This window comes from Nuphar pumila, chromosome 2, assembly GCF_984573655.1.
Source record: "Nuphar pumila chromosome 2, dmNupPumi1.hap1.1, whole genome shotgun sequence".
Classification (NCBI taxonomy): Eukaryota; Viridiplantae; Streptophyta; class Magnoliopsida; order Nymphaeales; family Nymphaeaceae; genus Nuphar; species Nuphar pumila.
Window position 1 is genome coordinate 27,056,315 of NC_143250.1, and position 27,446 is coordinate 27,083,760.

The 27,446-nt window shown below is 37.2% G+C and overlaps 1 protein-coding gene across 1 annotated transcript in view; it reads left to right on the forward strand.

Moving 5' to 3' along the window:
• The window catches only part of KEA2 (K+ efflux antiporter 2), a 133,081-nt gene extending 105,967 nt beyond the window's left edge, over positions 1 to 27,114 (forward strand). Inside the window, exons 17-21 of the mRNA XM_089995496.1 lie at positions 22,224 to 22,290; positions 22,368 to 22,544; positions 23,384 to 23,440; positions 24,254 to 24,328; positions 26,627 to 27,114. Of these exons, the coding sequence (XP_089851622.1) occupies positions 22,224 to 22,290; positions 22,368 to 22,544; positions 23,384 to 23,440; positions 24,254 to 24,328; positions 26,627 to 26,746 (496 nt within the window). The 3' untranslated portion in view covers positions 26,747 to 27,114. The remainder of the gene's footprint in view (positions 1 to 22,223; positions 22,291 to 22,367; positions 22,545 to 23,383; positions 23,441 to 24,253; positions 24,329 to 26,626) is intronic.
• The last annotated feature ends 332 nt before the right edge of the window (positions 27,115 to 27,446 follow it).

A 27,446-nucleotide genomic window follows, 5' to 3' on the forward strand; every position in this document is an offset into this window, starting at 1 on the left:
TTTCATCTGAGAGAGAATGTACCCTCAAGGAGAGTACACTACTTCAATTCCTAAAAAATATCTTAAGAAACCAATGTCAGACATGTCAAAATTTTCTTTTAAAACTTTCTTAATATCATTGATTCCTTGCTCATCACTTCCAGTGATGATCATATCATCAACATAAAGTAGTAGAATAACTATTGAAGACCCTGCACTTTTCACAAACAAAGCAGTGTCAATATAGCATTAACAAAAATTCAAACTTGTCATTACATTGCTAAATCTATCGTGCCCAAGCCTTTGGAGCTTGCTTTAAACCATATAATGCCTTTTTAAGTTTGAGAATCTTATTTTCACCAATACATAATTTAGGTGGAGGATCCATGTAAACTTCTTTATTTAATTCACTATTTAAGAATGCATTCTTAACATCTAATTGATAAATATGCCATTTTTTAACTGACGCAACCGCAATAAGAGTCCTAACACTAGTCATTCTAGCTACCGGCGCGAAAGTTTCTTCATAGTCTATACCGTATTCTTGAGCGTATCTTTTTGCTACCAACCGGGCTTTATAACGTTCTAATGATCCATCACTTTTAGTTTTAATTTTGAAGACCCATCTACATCTAATTGATCTCTTTCCAGTGGGTAATGAAGTTATTTCCCAAGTTTTTGCCTTTTCATGGGCACTAGGTTTTAAGTTCGTGGCTTCAACCCATTGGAGAATGTTTTTGGTTTCATTATAATGTGAAGGTTCATGAAAAGAGTGTAACGCAATTAGACACGCTCTATACCTTGGGGTTAAAGACTCATAGGAAACAAACCTATTAGGAGGATTGGAGATTCGGCCAGATCTCCTTAAAGATGTTTCTTCTATGTTGGAATCTTGAGAGTATTTTTCTAAGGCACTCATGGGAGCTTGTTGACCACGCCTAACATAGGTTTGGATGAGTCTATCACTTTCATTTTCAACATTGTTAAGAGGAATATCCTCTAGATCATTCAACAAATCATTAGGGATTTCCTCTTCTTGAGGAGTCCCATCTTCTTGAGAGAGAAGATCAAATAAGAAAGCATATTCGCTTTCGTCAATATCTTTAGGTTTCTTAAAACCATTTTCATTTTCTAAAAAGGTTACATCTTTGGATACATAGAGTTTGTTATTTTTAAGGTTGAAACATCTAAAACCCTTTTGATTTTCTCCATATCCTAAGAAAACATATTCAATAGCTTTAGGAGATAATTTGTCTCTTTTATGTGTAAGGACAAAACATTTACACCCAAAAATTCTTAATCTATTGAAATCGGGTGTTCTTTCAAATAGTTTTTCATATGGAGATGTATTTTGTAAGGATGAAGATATCATTCTATTTATCAAGTTGAAGTTAAAGCGGCTTTGGCCCAAAAAGTTTTTGGAATTTCTTTGGAAATAAGAAGTGTTCTAGTGGTTTCCAAAATGTGTCTATGTTTTCTTTCGGCTAGACCATTTTGTTGAGAATCTATCTTTGATGATAAATTTCATTTGTTTCCAAATAATTTTGAAATTCATTTGATAGATACTCTCCACCCGAATCAGATCTAAGAGTAGAGATATTACTTGAAAATTGATTTTTGACTATCATATGAAATTTCATGAAGATGTCAAAGACTTCGGATTTTAAATTGGAAAAATAGATCCACACATATCTAGTGTAGTCATCAATGAAAGTAACATAATAGGAATATCCTCCTTTCGATATGACCGGAGAAGGGCCCCAAACGTCCGAATGGACTAACTCAAAAGGTCTTTTGGACACAAAAGTTCGATTTGGAAAATGAGTGGATTTCATTTTTGTAAAAATACAATTCTTGCAAACAAAATGTTTCTCATTACAAAATTTTTTTTCAAAAGGAAATGAGTACATTTTTTAGAAACTTAGATGTCCAAGTCTTTGATGCCAAGTTTCAATATTTTTATCTTGGACATGATTACAAAAAGACTTAGTGGAAAGTTTCAAGTTGCTTATGTAATAGAGATCTCCCCTCCTATGACCTTGCCTAATCTGCTTCCCGGACCAGAGATCCTGTATAGAGCAATCCTTAGTTGAGAAGGAGATTTCACATCCATGATCACATATTTGAGAAACAAAGAGAAGATTTAAATTAAGTTCAGGTATCATTCTTATGTTTGGCACAAAGAAATTTTTGGAAAAATTCAACGTTCCAAAACTTTTTACTTGTAAAGATGTACCATCGGCGGTTGAAGCATAAGAGTTTTTAGAGTTAGAGTTATTACACAAATCAGAAAGCCCATTTTCAAGAGGGGTCATATGAAAGGAAGCTCTAGAATCAAGAATCCAAGAAGACATACCTGGAGGAGAAGAAGAAGCTATGGCGGCACCCGAGGTTGATGGTGATTTGAGTAAAATTTGAAGTGCTTCCGATAGTTGAGCAAGAGAGAAGGACTCCTTCCCTTTGATAGTTTTCTCCTTCTTTTGAGTAATTTCTTCAACGGAGGCAACCTTATTCTTTGGTGCTTCATTTAGCTTAGGGCAATTAGGTCTTATATGACCCGGTTCTTGGCAATGATGGCAAATGGCTTTTCTATAGTTGCCATTATAGTTATTTTGCCTCCCAAAGTGTGGAGGCTTATAGGCTTTCACATGATTGCAGGTTTTAGACACGGCCAAAACTTCATCTACTCCCTTAATCATGCCAAGACGAGTTTCTTCTTGGCATATTTCGGCTATGGCATCTTCCAAAGGAAGAGGCTTAGATTTATGAAGGGAAGATCTAACTTGTTCATATTCGGGCCTAAACCCATGTAGAAATTGGAAAAAGTGTTTTTTTTTCATTTGTTTTCTTCTTAGTTCCACATCTATACTAGAAACCCACTTTGGTTCTAGTAAAGATAGCTCATCCTATAAGGGTCCAAGAGTGCTAAAGTAATCGCTTACACTCATTTCCTCTTGCTTAATAGTCCATATTTTTTCTTTGAGGAAGAATTGACGAGCAAGGTCTTTTTTAGTATACATACCTTTCATAAAGAACCATGCTTCATTAGCCATCCGAAATTTAGCAATGTTGGCGCAAATTTTGAGCTCCACATTGTCCATGAACCAAGCAAGAATCTTTGCATGCTTGTTTTCCCAATCTTCCACTTTAGATTGATGATCTTCAATGGCCTTTATGCGGGCATTTCCTTCAAGGGCTTTTTCTTGATCACCATCCATCTTGGTGAGTTGGAGTTGCGATTCCGAAATGGTGCCCATAATGTATCCCCAAAGCTTTTTACCCTTGAGGTTATTCTCTATGGCGGCGGCCCACATCATGTAGTTAGAACCATTAGGTTTGAAAGAGAGATCAATCTTTTGTTCTCCTTCCATTTCAACCTCTCTCGAGAAGATACACCAAGGAAGAGAGATAAAAAATAAAAGAAATATAACTAGTCAACTAGTTATATAAAAAATCAAGAGCATACACAAGGCTCTGATACCATGTAATGAGATATGCAGAAATACAAAGAGTGTTATAAGCACTTACAATGTCCACCAATGGACACACAAAAGAGATAATAGCCAAGTCCACAAGGGACAAAACAACACAAAATATAAATGTCTCTTTATTGAAAGAGAGGGAGCTCTCAAGAGTGAAAATATACAAAGGGGTTCACCCCTGTTGAGAAACTGTACAGGGTAGTCTCGTAATTATTTAATAGCTTGGGTATATCGTATTTCCTCATTATAGCTAAGGGTATTTTTGTACATGTTTATTTTTGTCTAATCTCTCTATTTAAGTGAGATTAGACCTAATGGAAATTAACGATTCTCTCTCTCTCTCTCTCTCTCTCTCTTTTCTGATTTGCGTAAAACCCTAGTTGTCTTCAACATGGTATCAGAGCCTGACGCAGTTCTGAGCATCTGACTGTATCAACATGGTTCACCCCTGTGGATCGGTTCCAGCGTACGCATCTGACCTAATTTGTCGCCTTCTCTTCGGGGTATCGAGTGTACAGCAGAAACGCTGATCTAAAGTCAGCATTTACAGGATCTGATCTGACGTCTTCCTTCTCCAGCAGAAACGCAAATCAGATGGTGATCATTGACAACATCTACAACTTGTGGAAGTCGAGTTAGTTGTGCGTGGAAGGAGCAGGCAAAACGATCGACCCAAACTGCAGTCTGGATCGGGTTTTTCATATGGTGATCCAACTCTGTTGGATCTGATTTCAAAGTGTGTCATGGTGGTAGAGTGGATGTTGAATAAGTGTACAGTTTCGAGCATGAACCAGAGGCATCTCTATCATATTGGATGTGTGGTCTTGGTACGCAGCCTATCGTAGTCGTGGTATACAGCTTGTCGTGGTCATGGTATGCAGCCTATCGCAGTCGTGGTATGCAGCCTGTCGTGGTCGTGGTATGCAGCCTATCGCAGTCCTTTGTTGAGGTGGATGGTTAGATCCGGACTTTCAGCAGGTTGTGTTCGGGTGTGATTGTACCTGCGTTTTGAATCAAGTCCATTATTTTATCCCATAGCTGAAACACAGAAGTCAGATATGAAGTCTGAAACAATGGCTGATTATAAAGCCTTTGCAAACCCATTTTCGTATGGATCATCAGCAAAATTGGATGAGACCAACTATGCTAGATGGTCTCGTACATTCATGATGTCTGTATCAGGGCATCGTAGAAAATATATTTTGTTGGAAAATGAGCCCAAAGATAAAACTGGAAAGTATGCTACATGGGAAGATGACAATGATATTGTCATGTCATGGATTATGAATAGTGTGCAACCTCACATAGCCGATGGGCTTATTTATTACACCTCCGCAAAACAATTGTGGGATAAGTTGCAAGATACTTACTCTCTAGAAACTAATGTTAGTCGGATTCTTCAAGTAGAGCAAGAGATTTATAAATTGCAACAAGGAGAGCAAACTCTAGCCCAGTACTATGGCTCTGTGAAGGCAGCCTTTGAGAGACTAAACACACATAGACCACTGTGCTGTGGCAAACAAAAACTACATCAGGAGCACACCATGGTTGCACGGTTTCTTACTGGCTTGTCAGCTGAATTCTCAGTTGCTAAAGTTCAGATGTTGACAGGCTCAGATGTTCCCACTCTTGCTGAGGCATATAATCGACTAAGTAGGCTTGCCATGTCCCTTCCTTCATCCCAATCGGAATCACAATCTTCTGCTCTGTCTGTTTCCTATGGTCGAGGCAGAGGTTTTATTCCTAATACTCGAGGTCGTGGACGTGGTCGAGGCATAGGAGGACGAAGCAAGCTTCAGTGTACCTACTGTGGGAGATTTGGGCATTTAGAAGATAGATGCTTTGACAAGAATGGAAGACCTCCTGCACCTTCCGCTAAAGTTGTTCCTACGGCTCAAGTTGCTAAACCCGAGTCTCCCGTTGTTCCTCCTAGTGATTCAGTTACTCTTACTCGTGCTGATTATGATGATTTGATGTCACATCGTTCATATGTGGCTGATGTTGCATGTTCTGCAGGTGATGGATTAAATTCCCATGGTAGTCGGTGGATTATTGATTCAGGGGCATCTAGGCATTTGTGTGGAAATGAATGTGATTTTTCATTTTTGAATAGTGTTGCTAACCATAAAAAGGTAGTTCTTGCCGATGGAAGTTCTTCTCCCATTGTGGGCTAGGGAAACATCTCCATTTCTCCTACTCTTCAGTTATCAAATGTTCTCCATGCCCCTTCATTCCCTCAAAAATTGTTATCTGTTAGTCGTGTTGCAAAAGAATTGAATTGTAGAGTAATATTTGATTCTACTTGTTGCACTTGCTGACGGGGAAGACGATTGGTGGAGGCTATGAGGAAGGTGGAGTCTATTATCTACACCAACTTGTTGGCTCTGTTCATTCGACAGTTGAGTCATCTTCTAGTCCGCTGCTTTGGCATCATCGTCTTGGTCATCTTCCGTTACTCAAATTGCGTAGAGTTGTTCCTCATATCTCGTCGTCCTCTACTCTGCTGTGTGAAGCATGTCAACTTGGGAAGCATCATAGGAGTTCATTTTCGTCTAGTCAGAGTCCTTCAAGTCAAAATTTATTTGATCTTCTTCATGTGGATGTTTGGGGTCCAAGTAGAATTCTTAGTCGTTCTAAGTGTCGTCATTATTTAGTCATTGTAGATGATTTTTCCATATTATCTTGGGTATTCTTGTTAAAAGATAGAGCTGAAGCCCCCATTATTCTTAAGTCTTTGACTATTGAAATAAAAACTCAGTTTAATTCTTGCGTCAAATTAGTTCGCACTGACAATGCTCTTGAATTCAAATCCTCTGAATTATTACAATTTTACAAAAATCGTGGAATCCAACCTCAAACTTCCTGTCCTCATACCTCTCAACAAAATGGAGTAGCGGAGCGCAGGCATAGGCACATTTTAAATGTTGCCCGTTGCCTCATGATTCAGTCTACTGTGGTCGCGTCTTACTGTGGAGATGCAATTCTAACTGTGGGATACTTGATAAATCGTATGCCTTCAACCTCTGTGGGGGATCGTATTCCCATTCAAATTCTTAGTCCTGAAGCTCCATTGTTCCCTAGCTCTCCAAAGGTGTTTGGTTGTGTGTGCTTCGTTCATAAACTTGATCCCAACCAAGATAAATTGTCACCCAAATCTATAAAATGTGTTTTTGTTGGGTACCTCAAACATCAAAAAGGATATCGTTGTTATGATCCCATTTCCCAAAGAGAGTATGTCTGTGCGGATGTTTCATTTTTTTGAGTCTATCCCATATTTTTCTAGTACCTCTCCAAGATTACATGCTAGCCAAGGTGACTCGTTTCCTCTTCCCGTCCCTCCATTTCTGCTAGAATCTGTCTGTCTTGAGCCTCTCGTTCCAAGCCCGGTTCCATCACGTTACAAAAATCCTCCTGTGGTGTACACACATCGAGCTCGACCCAACTTTGTGCCTTTGCCATCTGCTTCTCCAGAGGTAAGTGTTCCTGACCCTACTGACGAGCCTATTGTTGATGGTGATTTACCTATTGCTCTTCGAAAAGGAAAAAAGCAGTGTACTCTTCATCCTATTTCTCAGTTTGTTTCTGAGGCCAGACTTGGTGCAAATATGAAGAATTTTGTATTAGCCTTATCTGCTACTTCAGTCCCTCTCAATCATCATCAAGCTCTTCTGGATCCCAAATGGGTGAAGGCCATGCAGGATGAAATGGATGCACTGCTTTCTCGGAGAACATGGGACTTAGTTGATCCTCCGCCTGGGGCTGATATTGTTGGTTGTAAATGGGTCTATACTATTAAGTATAACTCAGATGGATCGATTGAAAGGTTTAACGCCCGACTAGTTGCAAAAGGCTATACTCAGACTTATGGGGTGGGCTTCTTTGAAACATTTTCTCCTGTTGCTCGTCTTGGGACTATTCGCCTTGTTTTGTCAGTCGTCGTGCACCATTGTTGTTCTCTCTGTCAGCTTGATGTGAAGAATGTCTTTCTCTATAGAGACTTAGAAGAAACAGTTTACATGCAGCAATCCCTAGGGTTTGAGATTCAGGGGGAGTGTCAGAAGGTTTGCAAGTTGAATAAGGCAATCTATGGTCTCAAGCAGAGTCCTCGTGCGTGGTCTCCAAGCTGGCTGAGGTCATGTCAGCATTTTGGTTTGTTCGATCTGCCTCAGATCACTCCCTTTTTATTAAAAAGACTGGTACAAGGATTGTGGTTATGGTAGTATATGTTGATGATATTATAATCATAGCTAGCAGTGAAAAAGACATCTCTGAAACCAAGTCCCTCTTGCAGAAACATTTTGTAACTAAGGATCTGGGACAACTCAGATATTTTTTGGGCATAGAGGTTGCAAGGAGTAAAGAAGGATTTGTTTTGTCACAACGGAAATATGTATTGGACTTGCTAAAGGAGACAGGGATGTTAGGTACCAAACCTGCAAGGATTCCTATGGATCATAAGGCTCACTTGTTTGATGAAAAATCAGAGTATGTGGAAAATAGTAGTTATCGTTCCTTAGTTGCCAAGCTATTATATGTGACTGTAACTAGACCGGATATATCTTTAGCCGTGAGCAAGATAAGTCAGTTTATGGACAAACCTACAAAGGCTCACTGGGAGGCTGCAATGATGATCCTTAAATATCTAAAGTTATCCCCTGGCAAAGGACTATGGTTTAGACAAAATCCCTCTCTAGATGTTATTGCCTACTCTGATGCTGATTATGCAGGGTCGGTTGTTGACAGAAAATCAACAACAGGATTTTGTGTGTTTGTTGGAGGGAATCTGGTTACTTGGAGAAGTAAGAAACAAACTGTTGTTGCTAGGTCGAGTGCTGAGTCAGAGTATCGGGCTATGGCTTAGACTACTACAGAGATGATGTGGGTTAAATCTGTGTTGACTGATCTCCATGTAAAAGTCTCATTACCTATGGAGATGATCTCTGATAATAGAGTTGCTACTTATATTGCTAATAACCCAGTGTTTCATGAGAGGACAAAGCACATTGAAGTGGATTGTCACTATGTACGTGACTTGGTACAAACTGGGAACATCTGTACCAAGCATGTATCTTCAAAAAACCAAATTGCTGATGTTTTCACAAAACCCCTAGCCAGTTCAAGTTTTTCAAAGTGTTGTGACAAGCTGAACATCATTGATATATATGCTCCAGCTTGAGGGGAAGTGTTAAGAAGCTGTACGGGGTAGTCTCGTAATTATTTAATAGCTTGGGTATATCGTATTTCCTCATTATAGCTAAGGGTACTTTTGTACATGTTTATTTTTGTCTAATCTCTCTATTTAAGTGAGGTTAGACCTAATGGAAATTAACGATTCTCTCTCTCTCTCTCTTTTCTGATTTGCGTAAAACCCTAGTTGTCTTCAACAACCCCTATTTATACAAATAAAATGAGAGAAGGGGGAGGCCAAATGGCCTCAAAAGAAGAGCCACAAAGGGGGCTCCCTTGGAGTCGTTGGGAGCCCCCAACGGTCACAAATGTGACCGTTGGGGGCCCCCAACGACTCAATGGTGGGTCCCCTTAAGTGGGAAAAAAGAGAAAAAGAAAAAAAGAAAATAAAAATAAATAAATATAAACAATAAAAAGAGGAGAAAAACAAGTACCCCTAATGGGTACATGTGAAATGACTAAAATACCCCTATCGGGTATTGAATATATATATATATATTGATTACATGTATTTTAACCTATATATCAATGAAATTCACATAATATGCATGAAATTTTATCAATAAGTATTTTTCCATACAAGAAAAAACATGTAGAAAAAGTTTAAGAATTTCATGGTGAGATTTTTTAAAAAAACTCACCTAACAAAGGGAACGATATTTGCAAATCCCAATAATAGTTTGACCACCATAAGCAATCACCTAACTAGACCTTCAAACCTCAAAATTCAAGTGTATCAACTACTAGAACAAGAGCGCAATTACAGTGTCACTTATGGGCTAAACAAATACACAAAAAGTGTGAATAACCAATCCTGCGTGTACTCACACACCAAGGCAATCGTAACAGAAGAGACCATTCGGGGGTTTGTTATGTTATGTATTTTGTTAACCTGAGTTACTAACTGAAACTAAAATCCAAATGAGCGGTATAATTGCCGAGAGAAACTCCTAGAGGCCAAACCAAAATAGGATGCATCCCTAACTTTTGCAGAAGAACATGAATCTTCCACCTAGACCAAATTGGTAGTCCGCCCCCTTAACTCTAAGGATTGGGGACCCACGAGTCATTGTCGCTCGAAGCATGATAGCACAGTTGTCCTTGGAGTTTTATACCACCTACCCTCTTCGAGGTAAGCTTGAGTTTGAATGGGTTATCTGTTTTTAATTTCATCATCTAGGGTTTTATTACTTGATCCCACAAGTGCCCAACAAGTATTGCAACCAATGGCTCAATGGTCCAAGTACCCACATAGGGAACAAACCACACTGCGTAGTGGCATGAACCCAAAGATACCTACCCTAGGTAAGACATTAAATTTATATTTATCTATGTTAAGCCATTCAATGTGCTTCGGTACCTTTAAACCAGTCGAGTAACAAGCGCCCCAGTACCTTTAAAGCAGTGAAACATTTTTTTTCAAGTTATATGTGCATCTACATAAATTACCTTTTTTATATAATTTAGTGCTATTACAACACCCCACTCGTTATTTTAGACCCATGTTCGATTCCAGGCAAACCCCTATACACGGACACCATACATGTATAAAATAGTCATATCACAATTTATGCACATAGGACACACAATGGTTCCTTCAAACTCGAGGCTCATTTACGAGCTGGTCCCCGAGCTGGCACAATTTGTCTGTAGACACAGGTAGAAAGTTCCAACCAAAGGTTGGACACCATCATCATGTCATTTTCATGTTGATTATAAAATTAGCATGCAAGCACTATCACTAACATAGTGCACACGTCACTTGCATGACTCACATAATAGTTCACATGCACAAAAATTTATTTACAAGAATTCTAGGCATGTTTCACATCTTACCCATAGCATCAAATTCCAACATATTCATATGTCATAGGTCCTAGCATTAACTGCATTATAACTTTGTGTGTGCAGTGATCGCATGCTGCATATAAGTCACAGTTATCAATTCAGTCTGATTGTGATGATTTAAAACAACTTCCCATCCAATAAGAGAGATACCGAGTTTCAGACCCATCATGACAGAAAAACAATATTGGTGCATCAGTATCTCCAGGTGTACAGTGAACACATACTGCATATATTTCACATGTGTAGAATCAGCCTAATTGTATTTATTTAAACCCCCTTGTTACCCGATAATAAATCTATCGAAGCAGCCCCATGATAACAGAAAAATCAGAATAGATTCGGGTGTGCAGTGCTCCCATGCTGTGCATTCTTGATAGGTTCAGCTAAATTGCAATGGGTTTTTAAAAAAACAAGACTTTACACATCAAGGTAAGTGCAGAAATTTCAGCCCCACTGTGTCAGGAAATCAAACTTAATGCATGTATAATTTCGTGTGTGCAATGATCACATGCTTCACAGCTTTAACTTAGTCAGATTGAAATGAAATAAAAAAAAACAAGATTTACACCCGAGATTTACATGCATTAGCAGGACACACACACACACACACACACATATATATATATAATCATAGATTCTATTTCAGCCTAACTACAATGATTTAACTCCAGGTTTTACACAACCCAATAATTACAGAGTTTTATGTCCCATCAAGACAGAAAATCAAACTTATGCTTTAACAGATTCATGTGAAACACAATCTGTCTGTAATTAAAGGGCATGGACAGAAGCAAATGCCTAAATTATCAGCTGCATCTACGTTTATATGCCCAGATCAGGCTGTGACCAAATAGAGCTTCATTTCCCATTCTATTTTCTTATGCTACCTGTTCCTCAACATATCGCAAGAGGTTTGAGGAATTGGGAAGTTACAAAAAATGGGTGATTGCATGTGGTCAGTCAAAACTTCAAGCCAAAACTCAAACAAGTGATTGCTGGTTCACAACAGCCGCTAGCAGCCTTTAGCAACCAAAATAAAAAGTTTTAAAAAAATGACTGAATATTACTATTGGCTATCTAGCACTCAAGCCAAAGTTCGACAGTGAGTTGACTCAAAATCACAACAGAATGTAACTGCCATCATTACAGAACTGACAAATATGAGACCCTAATTAACGATCCAGACTTATGTCAGAATTGACGGAATAACACATAATACTTCATAACATGATTTAGCGATATTCTAAATCGTGATTTAAGATTCAAGCACAAGTTCGACAAGTAATTTAATGCTGAATCATAATAGGATTCATCTACTATTGCTGACAGAAATGGGGTATTATAAGTGACAAAAATGAGATTACAAATAACGATTTAAAGTTCAAACCAAAGTTCAGATTATCAGATTTTCCTTAACAGAATTTTCTTCCCTCCAGATTAATATATCAATACCCAACAAAAAAAAAGTCCAGAGTCTGGGTAATATAAAATGGCTGAACATCACAGGTTAACAAAACCACTATAATGAAAGAAGATGCAACCCACAATCTGAATCCTCAAATGATTCTCATAAAAGATCTTCCACATGAACCATAAAGGTTCATAAGCAAAGTTCACTCACAAGAACCAATAAGGTTCATAATTTCATATACAAACAATACCCAAGAGAAAATACAACAACAACAACTACTACTACACCTTCATCCCAAAACAATTGGGGTCGGCGATATGAACCAAAAAAAAAAACATTCTGGGTCTTTCACATGAATCCTTCTCCTCCAATCATTTCTATCAAATGCCATGTCCTCGGTGAGGTTCAAAGCATTCATATCCTTTCCTATCATCTCCATCCAAGTCTTCCTAGGCCTACCCCGACCTCTTTTAACTAATATATTTTCCCATTTCTTCATCCTTCTAACTGGAGCATCATTAGGCCTTCGCCGAATATGTCCAAACCACCGTAAACGATTCTCTCTCATCTTATTTTCAATGGGTGAAACGCCTACCTTTTTACGTATCTCCTCGTTCCGAATCTTATCTTTTATTGTATTTTCACACATCCATCTAAGCATACGCATCTTAGCTACACTCATTTTTTGAATATGATGTCTCTTGGCAGCCCAACATTCCGTACCATATAGTAAAGCGGGCCTAATAGTCGTCCTATAAAACTTTCCCTTCAACCGCAATGACATTCTACGATCGCACAAACACTTCAGTTTCTCTTTTCCATTTCATCGACCCAACCTTTATCCTATGATTTACATCTCCATTAATTTCTCCATACTTTTGAATGATAGATCCCAAATATTTGAAACAATCATCCGCCGATATTTCTTGCTCACCAAGCTTCACTACACTCTCATCACTACTTCGTTGCTTACTAAACCGACATCCCCATATATTCTGTCTTACTCTTACTCAACTTAAAACCTCTTGCTTCCAATGTTTGTCTTCATAATTCTAACTTAGCATTAACCCCAGCTCTAGACTCATCAATCAAAACAATATCATCAGCAAACAACATACACCACGGCACATTTTCTTCAATTGATCTCGTAAGCTCATCCATCACTATAGCAAATAGGAAAGGGCTTAAAGCAGATCCTTGATATAACCCAACCGTTATAGGAAAATTGGTTGTCACCCCTCCACAAGTGCGGACATTGGTTACTACTCCTTCATACATATCTTTAAGTATATTAATATACTTGAGAGAAACACCTTTCTTCATCATTGTCCACCAGAGAATGTCCTTAGGTACTCTATCGTATGCCTTCTCCAAATCAATAAAAACCATATGCAAATCTTTGTTCCTCTCTCTATATCTCTCAATAAGTTGTCTAAGAAGATGTATAGCTTCCATAGTTGATCTTTCAGGCATAAAACTAAATTGATTCTCCGATATCATGACAACCTTCCTCAACCTAGACTCAATCACCCTCTCCCAAAGTTTCATAGTATGACTCATGAGTTTTATACCACGATAGTTTGTGCAATCTTGTATATCACCCTTATTCTTATATAAAGGCACCAAAGTACTCTTCCTCCACTCATTAGGCATCTTATTTGTTCGCCAAATCAAGTTAAAAAGATTTGTCAACCATTCTAAACCTTTCTCTCCCAAGCATTTCCAAGCCTCGATAGGTATACCATCTGGGCCAACTGCCCTTCTTGATTTCATTTTCTTTAAAGCCTCATCAATTTCTTTCTTTTGAATCTTGTGCATGAAGTCACGATTCATCTCATGAAAAGGAATGGAGAAGTCTCCAAGATCCTGCGCATGACTTTCATTAAATAGCTTATCAAAATAATCTTTCCATCTCTCCTTAATCTCCTCATCTTTGACTAAAACCCTTTGTGTTTCATCTTTGATACATCTAACCATACCCAGATCCCTCGATTTCCTATCTCTCATCTTTGCAAGCCTATAAATATCCTTCTCGGCCTCTTTGGTATCCAACTTGTCATAAACCTCCTTATATATATACCTTATCCATCGCGTTTCGAACTACTTTTTTAGCTTCCTTCTTTGCTATCTTATACTTATCCAAATTCTCATTATCACGACTCTTACTTAGATTTCTATAACACTCTCTTTTAACCTTAATAACTAATTTGACATCCTCGTTCCACCATGATGTATCCTTACCTAGTGGTGCACCTTCTTTAGACTCACCCAATACCTCTTTAGCCACCTTTCTCATGCCACCCGCTATCTTACTCCACATTGATTCAGAATCATTCTCGAGACACCGATCAACTTCCTTAACTACCTGCTCTTCAAACATTCCTTGTTTAGCTCCTTTCAGTCCCCACCACTTAATTCTAGGATCTATCCTATGTCTATCCCTTTTGCGGCATTGTCTAATTCTAAGATCTAAAATTAAGACTCTATGTTGTGTAGCTACACTTTGTCCCGGTATAACCTTACAATCGATGCAACAACCCCTATCTCTCTTTCTAAGTAGGAAAAAATCTATCTGACTCGTATTAACCCCACTTTTAAATGTTACTAGGTGAGACACCCTCTTCCTAAACCAAGTGTTTGCTAAGATCATATCATAGGACAAACCAAAATCTAAAATCCTTTCTCCACTTTCGTTTCTTTCTCCTATAACATAGCCTCCATGGATACTCTCAAATCCATCCCTACTAATGTCTACATGTCCATTAATGTCACCGCCGATGAAAAGCTTTTCTCCATAAGATATCCCTTGTACTACTCTATCTAAATCTTCCCAAAATTGACGCTTAATGGAATCATCTAAACCTACTTGATGTGCATAAACACTAATAATATTAATAATATTCGTACATAATATTGATTTAATAAGTGAAATCTTATCACCCTTCCTACGGACCTCAACTACATTATCTATAAACTCACGACTCATAACAATCCCTACTCCATTCCTATTCTTATTTATTCCTGTATACTTAATCTTATATCCTCAAGGTTCTATCACTTTTGCTTTCTCACCTACCCATTTGGTCTCTTGTAGACATAAAATATCAATCTTTCTCCTACACATAACATCTACTAACTTTATCAACTTACCAGTTAAAGACCCTATGTTCCAACCCTTGCCCATTTACCCAAGAGAGAATACAAATCCAAAATGAAAAATGAAAAATATAATTTCATTCAAGTGGGATATGACCCACAACAAAAAAGGAATAACATTACAATGGGGTTAGGCCCCATATTTATAGAACTAATAAAGAAGAGGGAGTCGTTGGGCTCCCAACGGCTCTATTTAGAGTCATTGGGAGGACAACGACTCTCTTAGTGCTTTATGCTTTTTTACTTGGTTAAAAGGCATAAAGCCTATTACATGTCCAAAAAATAAAAAATAAGTGCTTTATGCCTTTTGACTTAGTCGTTGTCCTCCCAATGTCCAAAAATAAAAAAAGATAAGATTATATGTCCAAAAATAAAAAAGAAAAACTAACTAAATTCTAAAACTAAACTAAAAAGATAAGATTACATATGATAGTGGTATATTACATATGAGATTAGCTATAAGATTACAATTTTAACACTCCCCCTCAAACTTACGGTTGAACAATCGAAGGTTTGTCTAAGAGAAAATGAAACCAGGGAGCAGCGAGAGGCTTGGTAAAGAAATCTGCCAGCTGATATTCTGAAGAGGCATATGGAAGATCAATGGTGTCGTGTAGGAATTTCTCTCGTACGTAGTTACAATCCATCTCGATATGCTTAGTTCTTTCATGGAATATCTGGTTGCTAGCAGTGTAAATAGAACTTTTATTGTCGCAGCATAGTTGTGATGCTCTCGTACTCATAACACCCATATCTTGAAGTAATCACTTTAAGCAGATTACTTTCATGGTGGTTGTACCCATGGCTCTGTACTCGGCTTTAGTTGACGAAAGAGAGACCTTTTATTGCTTCTTGCACTTTTAAGAAATCATTGATTTTCCTAAAAACATACAAAATTCAGTAGTTGAATGTCATCATTGAGATCACCTACCCAATCTGCATCAGTATAAGCAGTTAATTGTAATAAGGAATAAGTAGACAAAAAAAGTGCTGGAAAGATAGAAGTTTTAAGATATCTAATAATGTGTAACACAACTCCCATATGAATTGTGGTAGGAACATGTTGGATTTGACTTGCTGTGTGGACATCATGTGCAATGTCAGGTCTTGTGATGGAGATGTATGATAACGCCCCAACAAGTTGTCTGTAAGGTGTTGGGTTCTCAAGCGGTTCTCCATCGTCATTCTTCATTTTAATATTCATAACTTCAGGAGTGTCAACATGTTTTTCATTTGTGATTTCTGATCTGTCAACAATATCAAGAGCAAATTTGGATTGAGTTAGTAAATAACCTTTAGGAGAATAAGCCAATTCGATACCAAGAAAAAAATTTAAGAATCCTAAATCACTCATTTCAAAGTTGTCTTTGAGAAATTTTCTGATGTTGTCAACTCCCTGTTTATCACTTTCAGTGATGATCATGTCATCCACATAGAGGAAAATAATAATAATAATAATAATAATAATAATAATACCTGCATTAGATTTCTTTATAAACAAAGCTATGTCAGTATGACAAAATTGAAAACCAAAATCAAGCATAACTTGACTGAATTTATCAAACAAAGCCTTTGGGGCTTGCTTAAGACCATACAAAGCTTTATATAAACAAAGCTTTATATCAACTCCCTGTTTATCACTTTCAGTGATGATCATGTCATCCACATAGAGGAAAATAATAATAATAATAATAATAATAATAATAATAATAATAATACCTGCATTAGATTTCTTTATAAACAAAGCTATGTCAGTATGACAAAATTGAAAACCAAAATCAAGCATAACTTGACTGAATTTATCAAACAAAGCCTTTGGGGCTTGCTTAAGACCATACAAAGCTTTATATAAACAAAGGGCTTTTCCTTGAGGAATCTTAATATCAGGTGGTGGTTCCATATACACTTCTTTATTTAGGCTTCCATTGAGAAATGCATTTTCGACATCCATCTGAAAAATGTGTCATTTCTTTATCGAGTCAAGAGCTATTAAGGTTCTTAGGGTAGTCATTCTAGCGACTGGTGCAAAAGTCTCTTCATAATCTATTCCATATTTTTGGGAATAGCCTTTGGCAACTAGTCGGGCTTTAAACTTTTCAAGAATGCCATCACTCTTGGTTTTAACTTTGTATACTCATCGACATCCTATGGGCTTTTTTCCTGGTGGAACATCTTGAATAGTCCACGTATTTGCCTTTTCTAAGGCATTTAACTCTGATGTCATAGATTTAACCCATTTTGACTATTCTTTGGCTGTATCATAATTAGAAGGTTCTATATAAGAATGTAATAAGACAATATATGCTTGATGTTTTGGTGAAAAAGACTCATAGGATACAATTTTTTCGGAAACTTTTGATACCTTAAAAGATTTCTTGTTTCTATTTGATCATCTGCTTTAGAATATTTTTCTAGAGCACAAGGTTGCTCTAGATTACCTCGTTTGAAGTATTGAATATAGTATGGGTTATTATGAGATGGTTTGGTACCTATAATATCATTTTGATCTTCTTGATCAACTTCACTTTCATTAATCTTTGGAACAAAGTCCAATAAGAAAGAGTATTCATCTATTTCTTTAGAATTCTTAATTTCAAAGGAACTCTCGTTTTCTAAGAATGATACATTTTGTGATACATATAACTTTCTAGTTTTGAGATCAAGGCATCTATAATCTTTTTGATGGTTTGCATAACCAAGAAACACACATGGAATAGTACGAGGGAAAAGTTTATCACTTTTGTTAGAAGAAACAAAACATTTGCAACCAAATACCCTTAATCTTAAATAATCTGGAATTTGTTTGAAAAGTTTTTCCACATGTGATATATTGTTTAACAAAGATGATGACATTCTATTAATGAGATATATTGCCGTTAGAGTAGCTTCGGCCCAAATTTTTTTTGGTACTTGATGGGTAATGAGTAGAGTTCTTGTTGTTTCTATAATATGCCTATATTTTCTTTCTGCTAAACTATTTTGTTGTAGAGTATATGGACATGATCTTTGATGTATAATGTCTTGTAAACTTAAATAGTCGTTAAATTCTTTTGATATATACTCTCCCCCTGAATCAGTGCGAAAAATTGACTTATCATTTTTAAATTGGTTCTTGACCAGGTTATGAAATATTTGAAAATGAAAAAATACTTCAAATTTATGTTTGAGAAAATAAATCCAAGTATGCCTTGTAAAGTCATCTACGAAAATGACATAGTACGAAAAACCTCCTTCTGATATGACAAGTGCAAGACCCCACACATCCGAATGTACTAACTCAAGAAGTCGAGAAGAGACAAAATTTCTTTCTTGAAAGAGTAATCTCTTCATTTTTCCAAGAATACATTTTTCACATTTGAATCTTTTAGAATTACAAAAAAAATTCATATTTGGAAAAAAATGAATCTTGGATATGATAGGATGACCAAGTCTCCTATGTCATAGATCCAAGTCCATTTTTTGAACATTACAACATAAAGTATTCTTGGGAATTTTCATAAAATCCATGTAGTATAGGCCTCCTTCTCTATGGCCTTCCCCTATCAGCTTTCCTGACTGGTGATTCTGCACTCGACAACCACGAGAGGAGAAGAAAATGTTATATCCATCGTCAGATAATTAGGAAACATACAAGAGATTGAGGTTTAATTTGAGAATATACCTAATTTGTGGGATATAAGATCTTTTTGAGTTTTGAGAAATATTTTCAAAAAATTTTATCCCTTTGATTTCTAATGATGTTCCATTAACAGTAAAAACATTTGACCCATTTGAGTTATGACATTCAGATAACATATTAATATTTGGGGTCATATGAAAAGAAGCATCGGAGTCAAGAAACCATAGAGATTTACCTGGATCAGAAGTGCAGTAGATGAAGATGCTCCCTTGAGTAGAGGTTGAAGCGCTTCCACCAATTGTGCTAAGGACATACTTCCAATGAAAGATTCATTTGACTCTTGTGGAGGTCTGACTGAGGCAATCTTTCAATCTTTTTCCTCATAAGGTCTCTTCAATTTTGGATAGTGAGTTTTCACATGTCCTGGTTCCCGACAATAATAACAAATGATTTTTCTTTTCTCACAATCATTCTCTTGTTTTTCATCATTTCTCCTTCTATAGTTAGGGGGGTTGTAAGTTCTAACATAATTTTCTGGTTTTGATACGGCTAAAACAGAGTCATCATCACACTTGGTGATTATACTCTTGAGTCTATTTTCTTCTATATTTAGTTCTTCTATTGTGTCTTTTATTGAAGGCACCTTTCCGCGATGGAGAAGAATGATCTTGGTGGATTCAAACTCCGATCTTAATCCACTAATAAATTGAAAAAAGTGTTCCGCATTTATTTGGTTTTGGCGGAGTTCTATATCTTGTGGGCAATGCCACTTTGGTTCAAGAAGAGCTAACTCTTCTTATAATTCTAACAAGCCATTGTAGTATTCTTTAATACTCTTGTCTCCTTGAACCATATTTCTAACTTTGATTTTTCTAACTTTGATTTGTAGATTGCACACAAGTGCAATACCTTAAGAGATTACATTCTCTTAAGGTAATCTCATGCATCATTTTCATGCTCAAACTTTGCAAGGCTTAGAGCATTTCTTTATGTCAACACCTATTATGAGCCAAGACATGATCTTGGCATGTCCCATTCTCTATTCTTTTCGCTTTTTTTCGTAAGTGGAGATGGCTTTAATTCTTTCTACCTCCGTGAGAGGTATTTATTTCTCAACTTCATCTTTTGTAAAGTTAGGGTAGGTTCCAACTCGGTTCCATCTACTAATCCCCATAATCCTTTTTCCCATATAAGATGCTTCATGATTGAAGCCCATGTGACATAGTTGGAATCGTTGAGTTTGATGAGCTTAACGGTGACATTATCATTGTCATCTATTTTACAATTTTAGGAAGGAAAAGATAAAGAGGAGAAAAAAGAGGGCAAATGCAAATAGGAGACAAAGAAGAGAATACTCTACCACAAACGGTGAGTATAAGTATTCTTCCAAGCTTTCAAGCTTTCACATGATCACAACTTCAAAGAAACTTTACTTCCTTTAAAAAACTCGAATGGCACGCTTCCTGATGCACCGTAAGAACTTAGCTTGGTCACTTCAACCAATGGCCCTGATACCATGAAAGAAAATGCAACCCACAATATGAATCCTCAAATGATTCTCATAAAAGATTTTTCACACAAACCATAAAGGTTCATAAGCAAAGCTCACTCACAAGAACCAATAAGGTTCATATGCAAACATTACCCAAGAGAGAATACAAATCCAAAATGAAAAATGAAAAATATAATTTCATTCAAGTGGGATATGACCCACAACCAAAAAGGAATAACATTACAATGGGGTTAGGCCCCATATTTATAGAACTAATAAAGAATAGGGAGAGGGAGTCTTTATGCTCCCAATGGCTCTATTTAGAGTCGTTGAGAGTCCAACGACTCTCTTAATGCTTTATGCTTTTTGACTTGGTCAAAAGGCATGAAGACTATTACATGTCCAAAAAATAATGGTTTTTGACTTAGTCAAAAGGCATAAAGACTATTACATGTCCAAAAATAAAAAAGAAAACTAACTAAACCATGAAACTAAACTAAAAAGATAAGATTACATATGATAGTGATATATTACATATGAGATTAGCTATGGGATTACAATTTTAACATATAACAGGTATGTTAACACATCACTGATGGGAACTCCCAGACCTGTTTGACAGCCATACTCCCATGCAGAACCAATCATACCAGAAAATCCTGGTATTGATCTGCAGGGTTTCAAATCAAAATATTTGTATGCTTATTTTAGTTGGCATACCAAGACAGCCTTGGAACGTTGAACACAGCACAACCTTAGGGATCCTACCTCAGCGTTGAATCGAGAACACCCAAGCACGCTGGATTCACGAATCGGTTGGCTGTTCCTTGTAACAGCAGCACCCCTCAGAGTTGTGTAGGAAGGAGAATAGAGAGCTCAGGCTGGGTTAGGGATGAGAGGAAGAGAGATGACATCACGATAAAGAGAGATGAAATAACGAGAGAAAGATCAGATTTGAGAGAGATGGAGAGTGAGATATATGGAGTCACGAGAGGGAGATCATGTGAGAGGGAGTTGGATAGAAATAGGATCGAGTGAGAGGGGGAAAGAAAGAGATAAGGGGAAATGAAAGGGTCGGTTTTAGGGGATAATAAGCATGGGGGGGGGGGGTGAATGGGGAGTTCCACAAAAGGTGGTTCCCATTCCTACTTTTCAGCCCCCTCAACTTTTTAACTTTTTAACTTTTTAACCTCTCCCTTTAGTAACTTTTTTTTTGTGTTAAGATTTACATTAAATCTTCTACCAACCTACTTTAACATTTTATCTATTTAACATTATATATAGAGAGAGAGATATTTATTTATTTATATTAAGTAGGTGGGTGACGCCCCACCTTACTTGGGTTATTCTCTCATCATAGGTAATTTGGATCTACCTACTGAAGATCCAAGATCCATTTAGATTTCTGGACCCATATTGGGACTATCCAGATCTGTACAAAGATCCAATTTTTTCGAGATCCAAATCCCGAGATTTAACATTGAGGATCCAATTTCTGAGATCCAGTTTTTAAGATCCAAAATCTGAGATCCAATCCGAGATCCAAATTTCAAGATCCAAAGTGATATCCGGAATCCAATATCAGAGATCCAATCTCTGAGATCCGATATCAGAGATTCAATCTCTAAGATCCAAATTTTAAGACCCAAATTAAATATCAGGGATCCAATTTTGGACCGGCCAGAATTTGGAGACACCAATTGGGTCAGACCTTATTCAAGATCCGACCGGATCCAAATCAAATCCAAATGTAAAAAATACACATAACTAAAATCTAGACCATATTAAAAATCGAAATTCATATTTATTCAAGGCGAATCATATAGCAAAATTTCAAGCTCATCTCCCGGACATTCACAATGACATTTTTGTCTCTTACAGCTCTTGGTCTTTGGTTGTGGAAAAATATTGACATTTTAATTTCACATGATAATATCCTATCTCATAATGGTTTAAATATCAAAGTGCACTTGGAGATTTTGGTTGCTTACTGTGAGAAAGTACTTTCTGCCTTACCTGGACATGGTTTTCACTTTATGTTTGCTGCAGTGACCGAGTTGCAGTTGGTCGTGCACTTGATCTTCCTGTGTACTTTGGTGATGCGGGAAGTCGAGAGGTAGGGAAAAAAACAGAAAATGTAAGCCTTAGTTTCATTTTTCAATCTTTGTGTGATATATTCCCATGTATAACTAGGTCCTCCACAAAGTTGGGGCAGAGAGGGCATGTGCTGCTGCAATAACTTTAGATACTCCTGGTGCAAATTATAGGACAGTGTGGGCCCTGAGCAAATATTTTCCAAATGTGAAGACATTTGTCCGTGCTCATGATGTAGATCATGGCCTCAACTTGGAGAAAGCGGGCGCAACTGCGGTAATTCCTTTCAATAATGTCTCTATTTTATCCTTTTGAAACGTGTGCTTCTAGGGACACAGAAAAGGCCTAACATGTGTGATAGTATGTCCTTTCGTGGGCATCCCCACCATTGATTCTGTGTTTCCTACCCATGTTAAAATGATGGATGTGTTTTCCTAGTGGGAAAGGAGGCAATCTTGGGATTTTACTCTCCGAGCAGAGGGTCAGTCCATGTGGGTATCAAATTCACCTGGAATAATCTGATACCCCGGGCAGGTTGCATCCTCAGCCAAAAGAAAAAGGAGAAAAGCAAAGAAAAGTGGATTTAGAAAAGAATTTCACCTTGATGCCTTGTTATTTTGTGGTTCAAGATAAAAGCATCTCTCTCTCTCTCATCACACATCTTGGATCAAGTCAAGTCATGAATGTCAAATGCTTGGTTATTCTAAAAGAATAGCAGAATTAGTAAGTTATGGTTTGAGATGTTAGCTGAAGTATCAAGTGTTTGGTTTAAGGACCTGAAGTGTCTGCATTTAAACAGATTGCAGACTTGAGACAAATCAAGTACATGCTTTGTGGATCAGCCTGGTCATCCTTTTTTTTTTACCTTATATTTGGGACAGGAAGGCATTGTTTGGCTTGCAATTAATTGTTCCATAGATCTTTTTTAAGTAGTACTTTCAAACTGATCCTTTTATTTTTGGCTTTACTTCCAGAACTATTTTTTTTTTTTCGTTTTTTGGGTTAATTACTGTTCGCTATGCCCCATTGATCTGTTTGAGTTAGTATTTTCTTTTCCTTTTTAGAAAGAATTGGATATGTATTTTCTGACTAGTCCTTATCTTCAAAACTTTTAGGTAGTACCGGAGACTCTAGAGCCAAGTCTGCAGTTAGCAGCTGCTGTTCTTGCACAGGTAATGGCATGGGCTAGAGAATCAAATTTGCATGTTCTAAATGTGGATATATGCAAAAAGTCGGTTTTCATATGGTAGTTGCTTATATACAGGAGGATGGTTGAATGAATTCTTCAACTATGATTCCACTCTTAAAATATTACCATAAGCCTGTCTATTTTGAGTTTGATGCTTTGAATCTCCTGACAGAGATCTGCAGGTGGAAATTAATGGTTTGTAATCATCAAATTACTAGAACTCTGTAACCTTGCAATGTTGTAAAGTTTTGATCATATTTTGTTGATAATCATATGAACAGTCATAACATGACATCATTTGTTAGAAGTCCTGTGACCTTGGAAAGCATCTTGCTTTGTGGATTCAATTTCAATATCATAAGTGATCTTTATGCATGCAAGCGTAATGTCATATCACGGATGTGTCTGCATGTGTAAAATTTGATACTTAAATGAATTTAATATCACCTGTGATCTTTATGCATGTAAGCATAACTGATGTGGTTCATGCATTTGATGGCCTCTGTACTTAATACTTTGCTGTAAATAGATATTATCAAATGCATTCATTGAATGTGTTCATGCCTTCATGCGGCATATCCTTACGTGCATGAAGCTATGTTACTTTCTTATGAAGATTTTGAAATACTTGTAAGCTCATGCTAGATTAATGTCCAACAAGTGTACATTATTTTATATGTTCACCATGTCCTGCTTGATATGGTCTTAACTGTGTAGGATGTAATGGTCCAGGCATCTCTCTCTCTCTCTCTCTCTCTCTCTCTCTCTCTCTCTCAAGTATACATTCTTGTTGCAGGCTAAGCTGCCAATGTCAGAAATTGCGGCAACAATTAACGAGTTTAGGTCTCACCATCTTTCCGAGCTTACTGAGGTATGTTGCATGTTAATTTTTGTCCCATTTTTCTTATAAGTCCTGGTAAGTAAATTATATTTTAGCTTTTGTCTTTTGCATGTTTGACTTTATAATCTTGCTTGCTAATGCATTACGTACACTTCTAAAGTTAAAGTTAAGAGCCCTAAGCTCTTGGTGGGTGTTCAACACGAACATGATTCAAGTGCACGGATGTTGGTTTTTGCTTCACATTGTGTTTGTTTTCTTTACTTCTTAAAATAGCAATTGAATGAATGAACTTGAGACTCTCTTTGGTGTTAAACATTGTTATGAATTTATATCCAATGATTGCTGATTGGCAGATGTCGTGATAAGTCTTAATCATATCTTACCTTTTATTGTAAGATGAGCTCATTCAATGAGTTGTGCATCAGGCATGTCTTGCCATGTAGCATGAACTGCTAACTTTTTAGTTAATACAAACAAAACAATATGCTCATAAGCTTAATGCTGCCATCTATTGATTGTACTCACAGCCGTGCTAAGGGACTCAATGTGGTTATATCAAAGCAGTAGTGTTCCAACCGTGAGAGTGATAGCAAAGAAGATGAGAAGAGAAACTTCATTAACAAGAAATGAGAGAGCACTACAATATATAAGGGACATGCCCTTTCGGTTACACTAAAACACAAAAGCTGTTGACTTTCTATGTACCCGGCTAAGTATAAAAATGTCCTAAATAATCATATATACAAGACTAGAAGGGTAGCACCAATATTTGTAATACATGTTCCATAATTCTCATGAACTATACTATTCAACAGGTTAAAGTGCGAAGAGATACATATTTAATGTGACTGGCTATAGTACTCGTTTGGAGATTAAGGCTAAGGGTTGAATCCTCCTCACAACCTGTTAACCTAGAACCAGATAGAGGTATCGCTGATAGAGTGCACATCTGTGAATTTACCTATCATCAGGTCCATTTTGCTTTGATAATGACTCCATAACCTACAAGTGGGGAGGATTTATCAGACCTCGTTTGATGATCTGGTAACCCTTCTATCTGCCTCTAAAAACGTGAATGATGTGGTTGACGAGTTGGTAGCCTTGCCAGAGTTTGGCAATACAGGATTCTTAGCAACCCGTTGTCTATTACAAAACCTGTGGAGTCGGTTGATTACATATTCTGCATCCTCTTGTCACTTAAAGTGGCTTGACTTGTTGAACTTTCTCCCTGAATGGTTTTGCACTCACATGCAAGCTTGGGCATCTGCTTTGTCAAGTAAGCATGGCCTTAACAATTTCCGATCTAACCAAATTCATCTACATGTGTCTTCCAGCTTATGTAAGCCCATGTTAATTCTCAATTATAGAGGCTTTGGTTTTTTTTTTTTATAACCAGGGTAAACTACCTAATTCATGTGAAAGAGCCGCAGGTCCCCCTCGCCAAGCAGGCAGTGCACCAAGCTTTGGCCTCGTGGCATGGGAGGCACACCTGTGGATGTTAAATTTGTGATGCCCTTCTGCTTAGTGATGTTTACAAGTTGCACCTACCAGATGTGCAGAGCCCTCATGGTTAGGATTTGGTATTTTTGCCAGATCTTTCAAGATTTCAACTTATTGGCTTCCAACTTGGTCAATCAGCCTGACAGGATCCAATTTCTTGTGAAACTATCTGGCCCTGGGGCTCCCATTGCTAGCAGTGCCTTGAGTTGGTTGTAGCCTTCTCCTTGAACCATCGAGCAGAGCAATGGATGCTTATGCATCTGTTTTGTCAATCACAAGGACTAGATTTGCACTTTTGGGGTCATGAAAAATATGCAGGTAGTATATGTGCCTTACACATGTAAAGTTGCATCTATTTTGGTCATAGATGAATATCTTGACTTTTTTTCAATCATGATCTTTCAATCTGTGCCAAATATATAATGTACGTAGGAAGATTGAGATACTTGAAAAGCTTTAATATTCTGTTCATCCCGATCTTTCTTGTATAGCTTGGGAATGCATCATCGGTGCTGTTTTAGTATTTCCAATTAATTTATACTGATTATATGGTCTGATTCTGATTATGTGATCAGTGGCAAGTTGCTTGGATACATCTTCTGTGCACTTGGGCGTGTATGTGGATCTCCAAATGCTATTTTAGTGATACACGCGTTCAGTTTATGATTTATGAAGTTCACATTCCATTTTATGTGTATCAAATTATATAGTTTTGGATATCTATGGTTTGGTTATTTACTGTGTCTGCTTTTACATGCATGCACACTACACGCATGCATCTTGTGTTAATGGATTAACTTAGAAATTGGACTTGTTCACATGTTTCAGTTATGCGAAGCAAGTGGGAGCTCACTTGGGTATGGCTTCTCACGTATAGTGAGCAAAGCCAAACCTCAAGCTGCAGATCCTGATGATGAACAAGTCATTGAGGGGAACCTAGCAATTTGATTGCAAGTGGTGTCTTCAGACCTGCATTGGATTTGTACAGTTGGCTCAGTTCATATAAATGTACAGAATTCTCGGTGATGTAAGTATGCACTGGTTCACCCGACATCATTTTTGATCCGTTGGGATTAGTATTGTAATACTAATGCATCTCTCCCACTGTGCTCCCATGTCCCCAGACTGAAAGAAAAAAAAAAGCAGCCATAAAAGAGAAACAAAAAGAACTATTGGCTGCTTTTCGGATAGAAGAGGGACGTTTTTCTTCCCTCTTTGTTTCTCCTCTTGTCTATTGATTTTTGCCCTTTTGGTTGTGATATTATTTTAAAGAAAGTCTGATGGATTATACATTTGCAAATACATGCTAATTGTTTGATATATCAGTTTGTTTAATGAATTTCATACTGGACTTTGATAGTTCTGTCCGTAGAAAGAAAGAGATAGAGACGGTATGTTGATAGCTTAAGTGGCACAACCCTGCTAGTTGCTGTCCCAATTTTGTATCACAAAATAGTAATAATAGGCATTTAAATGGTTTAGACCTTTGGTTCAATCTTATCCAGATATGATCCATTTTTAATCCCAGTCCAAGTGGAACCCCGGATATTCATATCGAGTTTTTTTTGTTCCAGATATGGTTCTAGTTTAATCTCTGTAGCTCTCAGGTGGGTCCGGGTCGGTAAGTTTGGAGGTTACCTGGATCTAT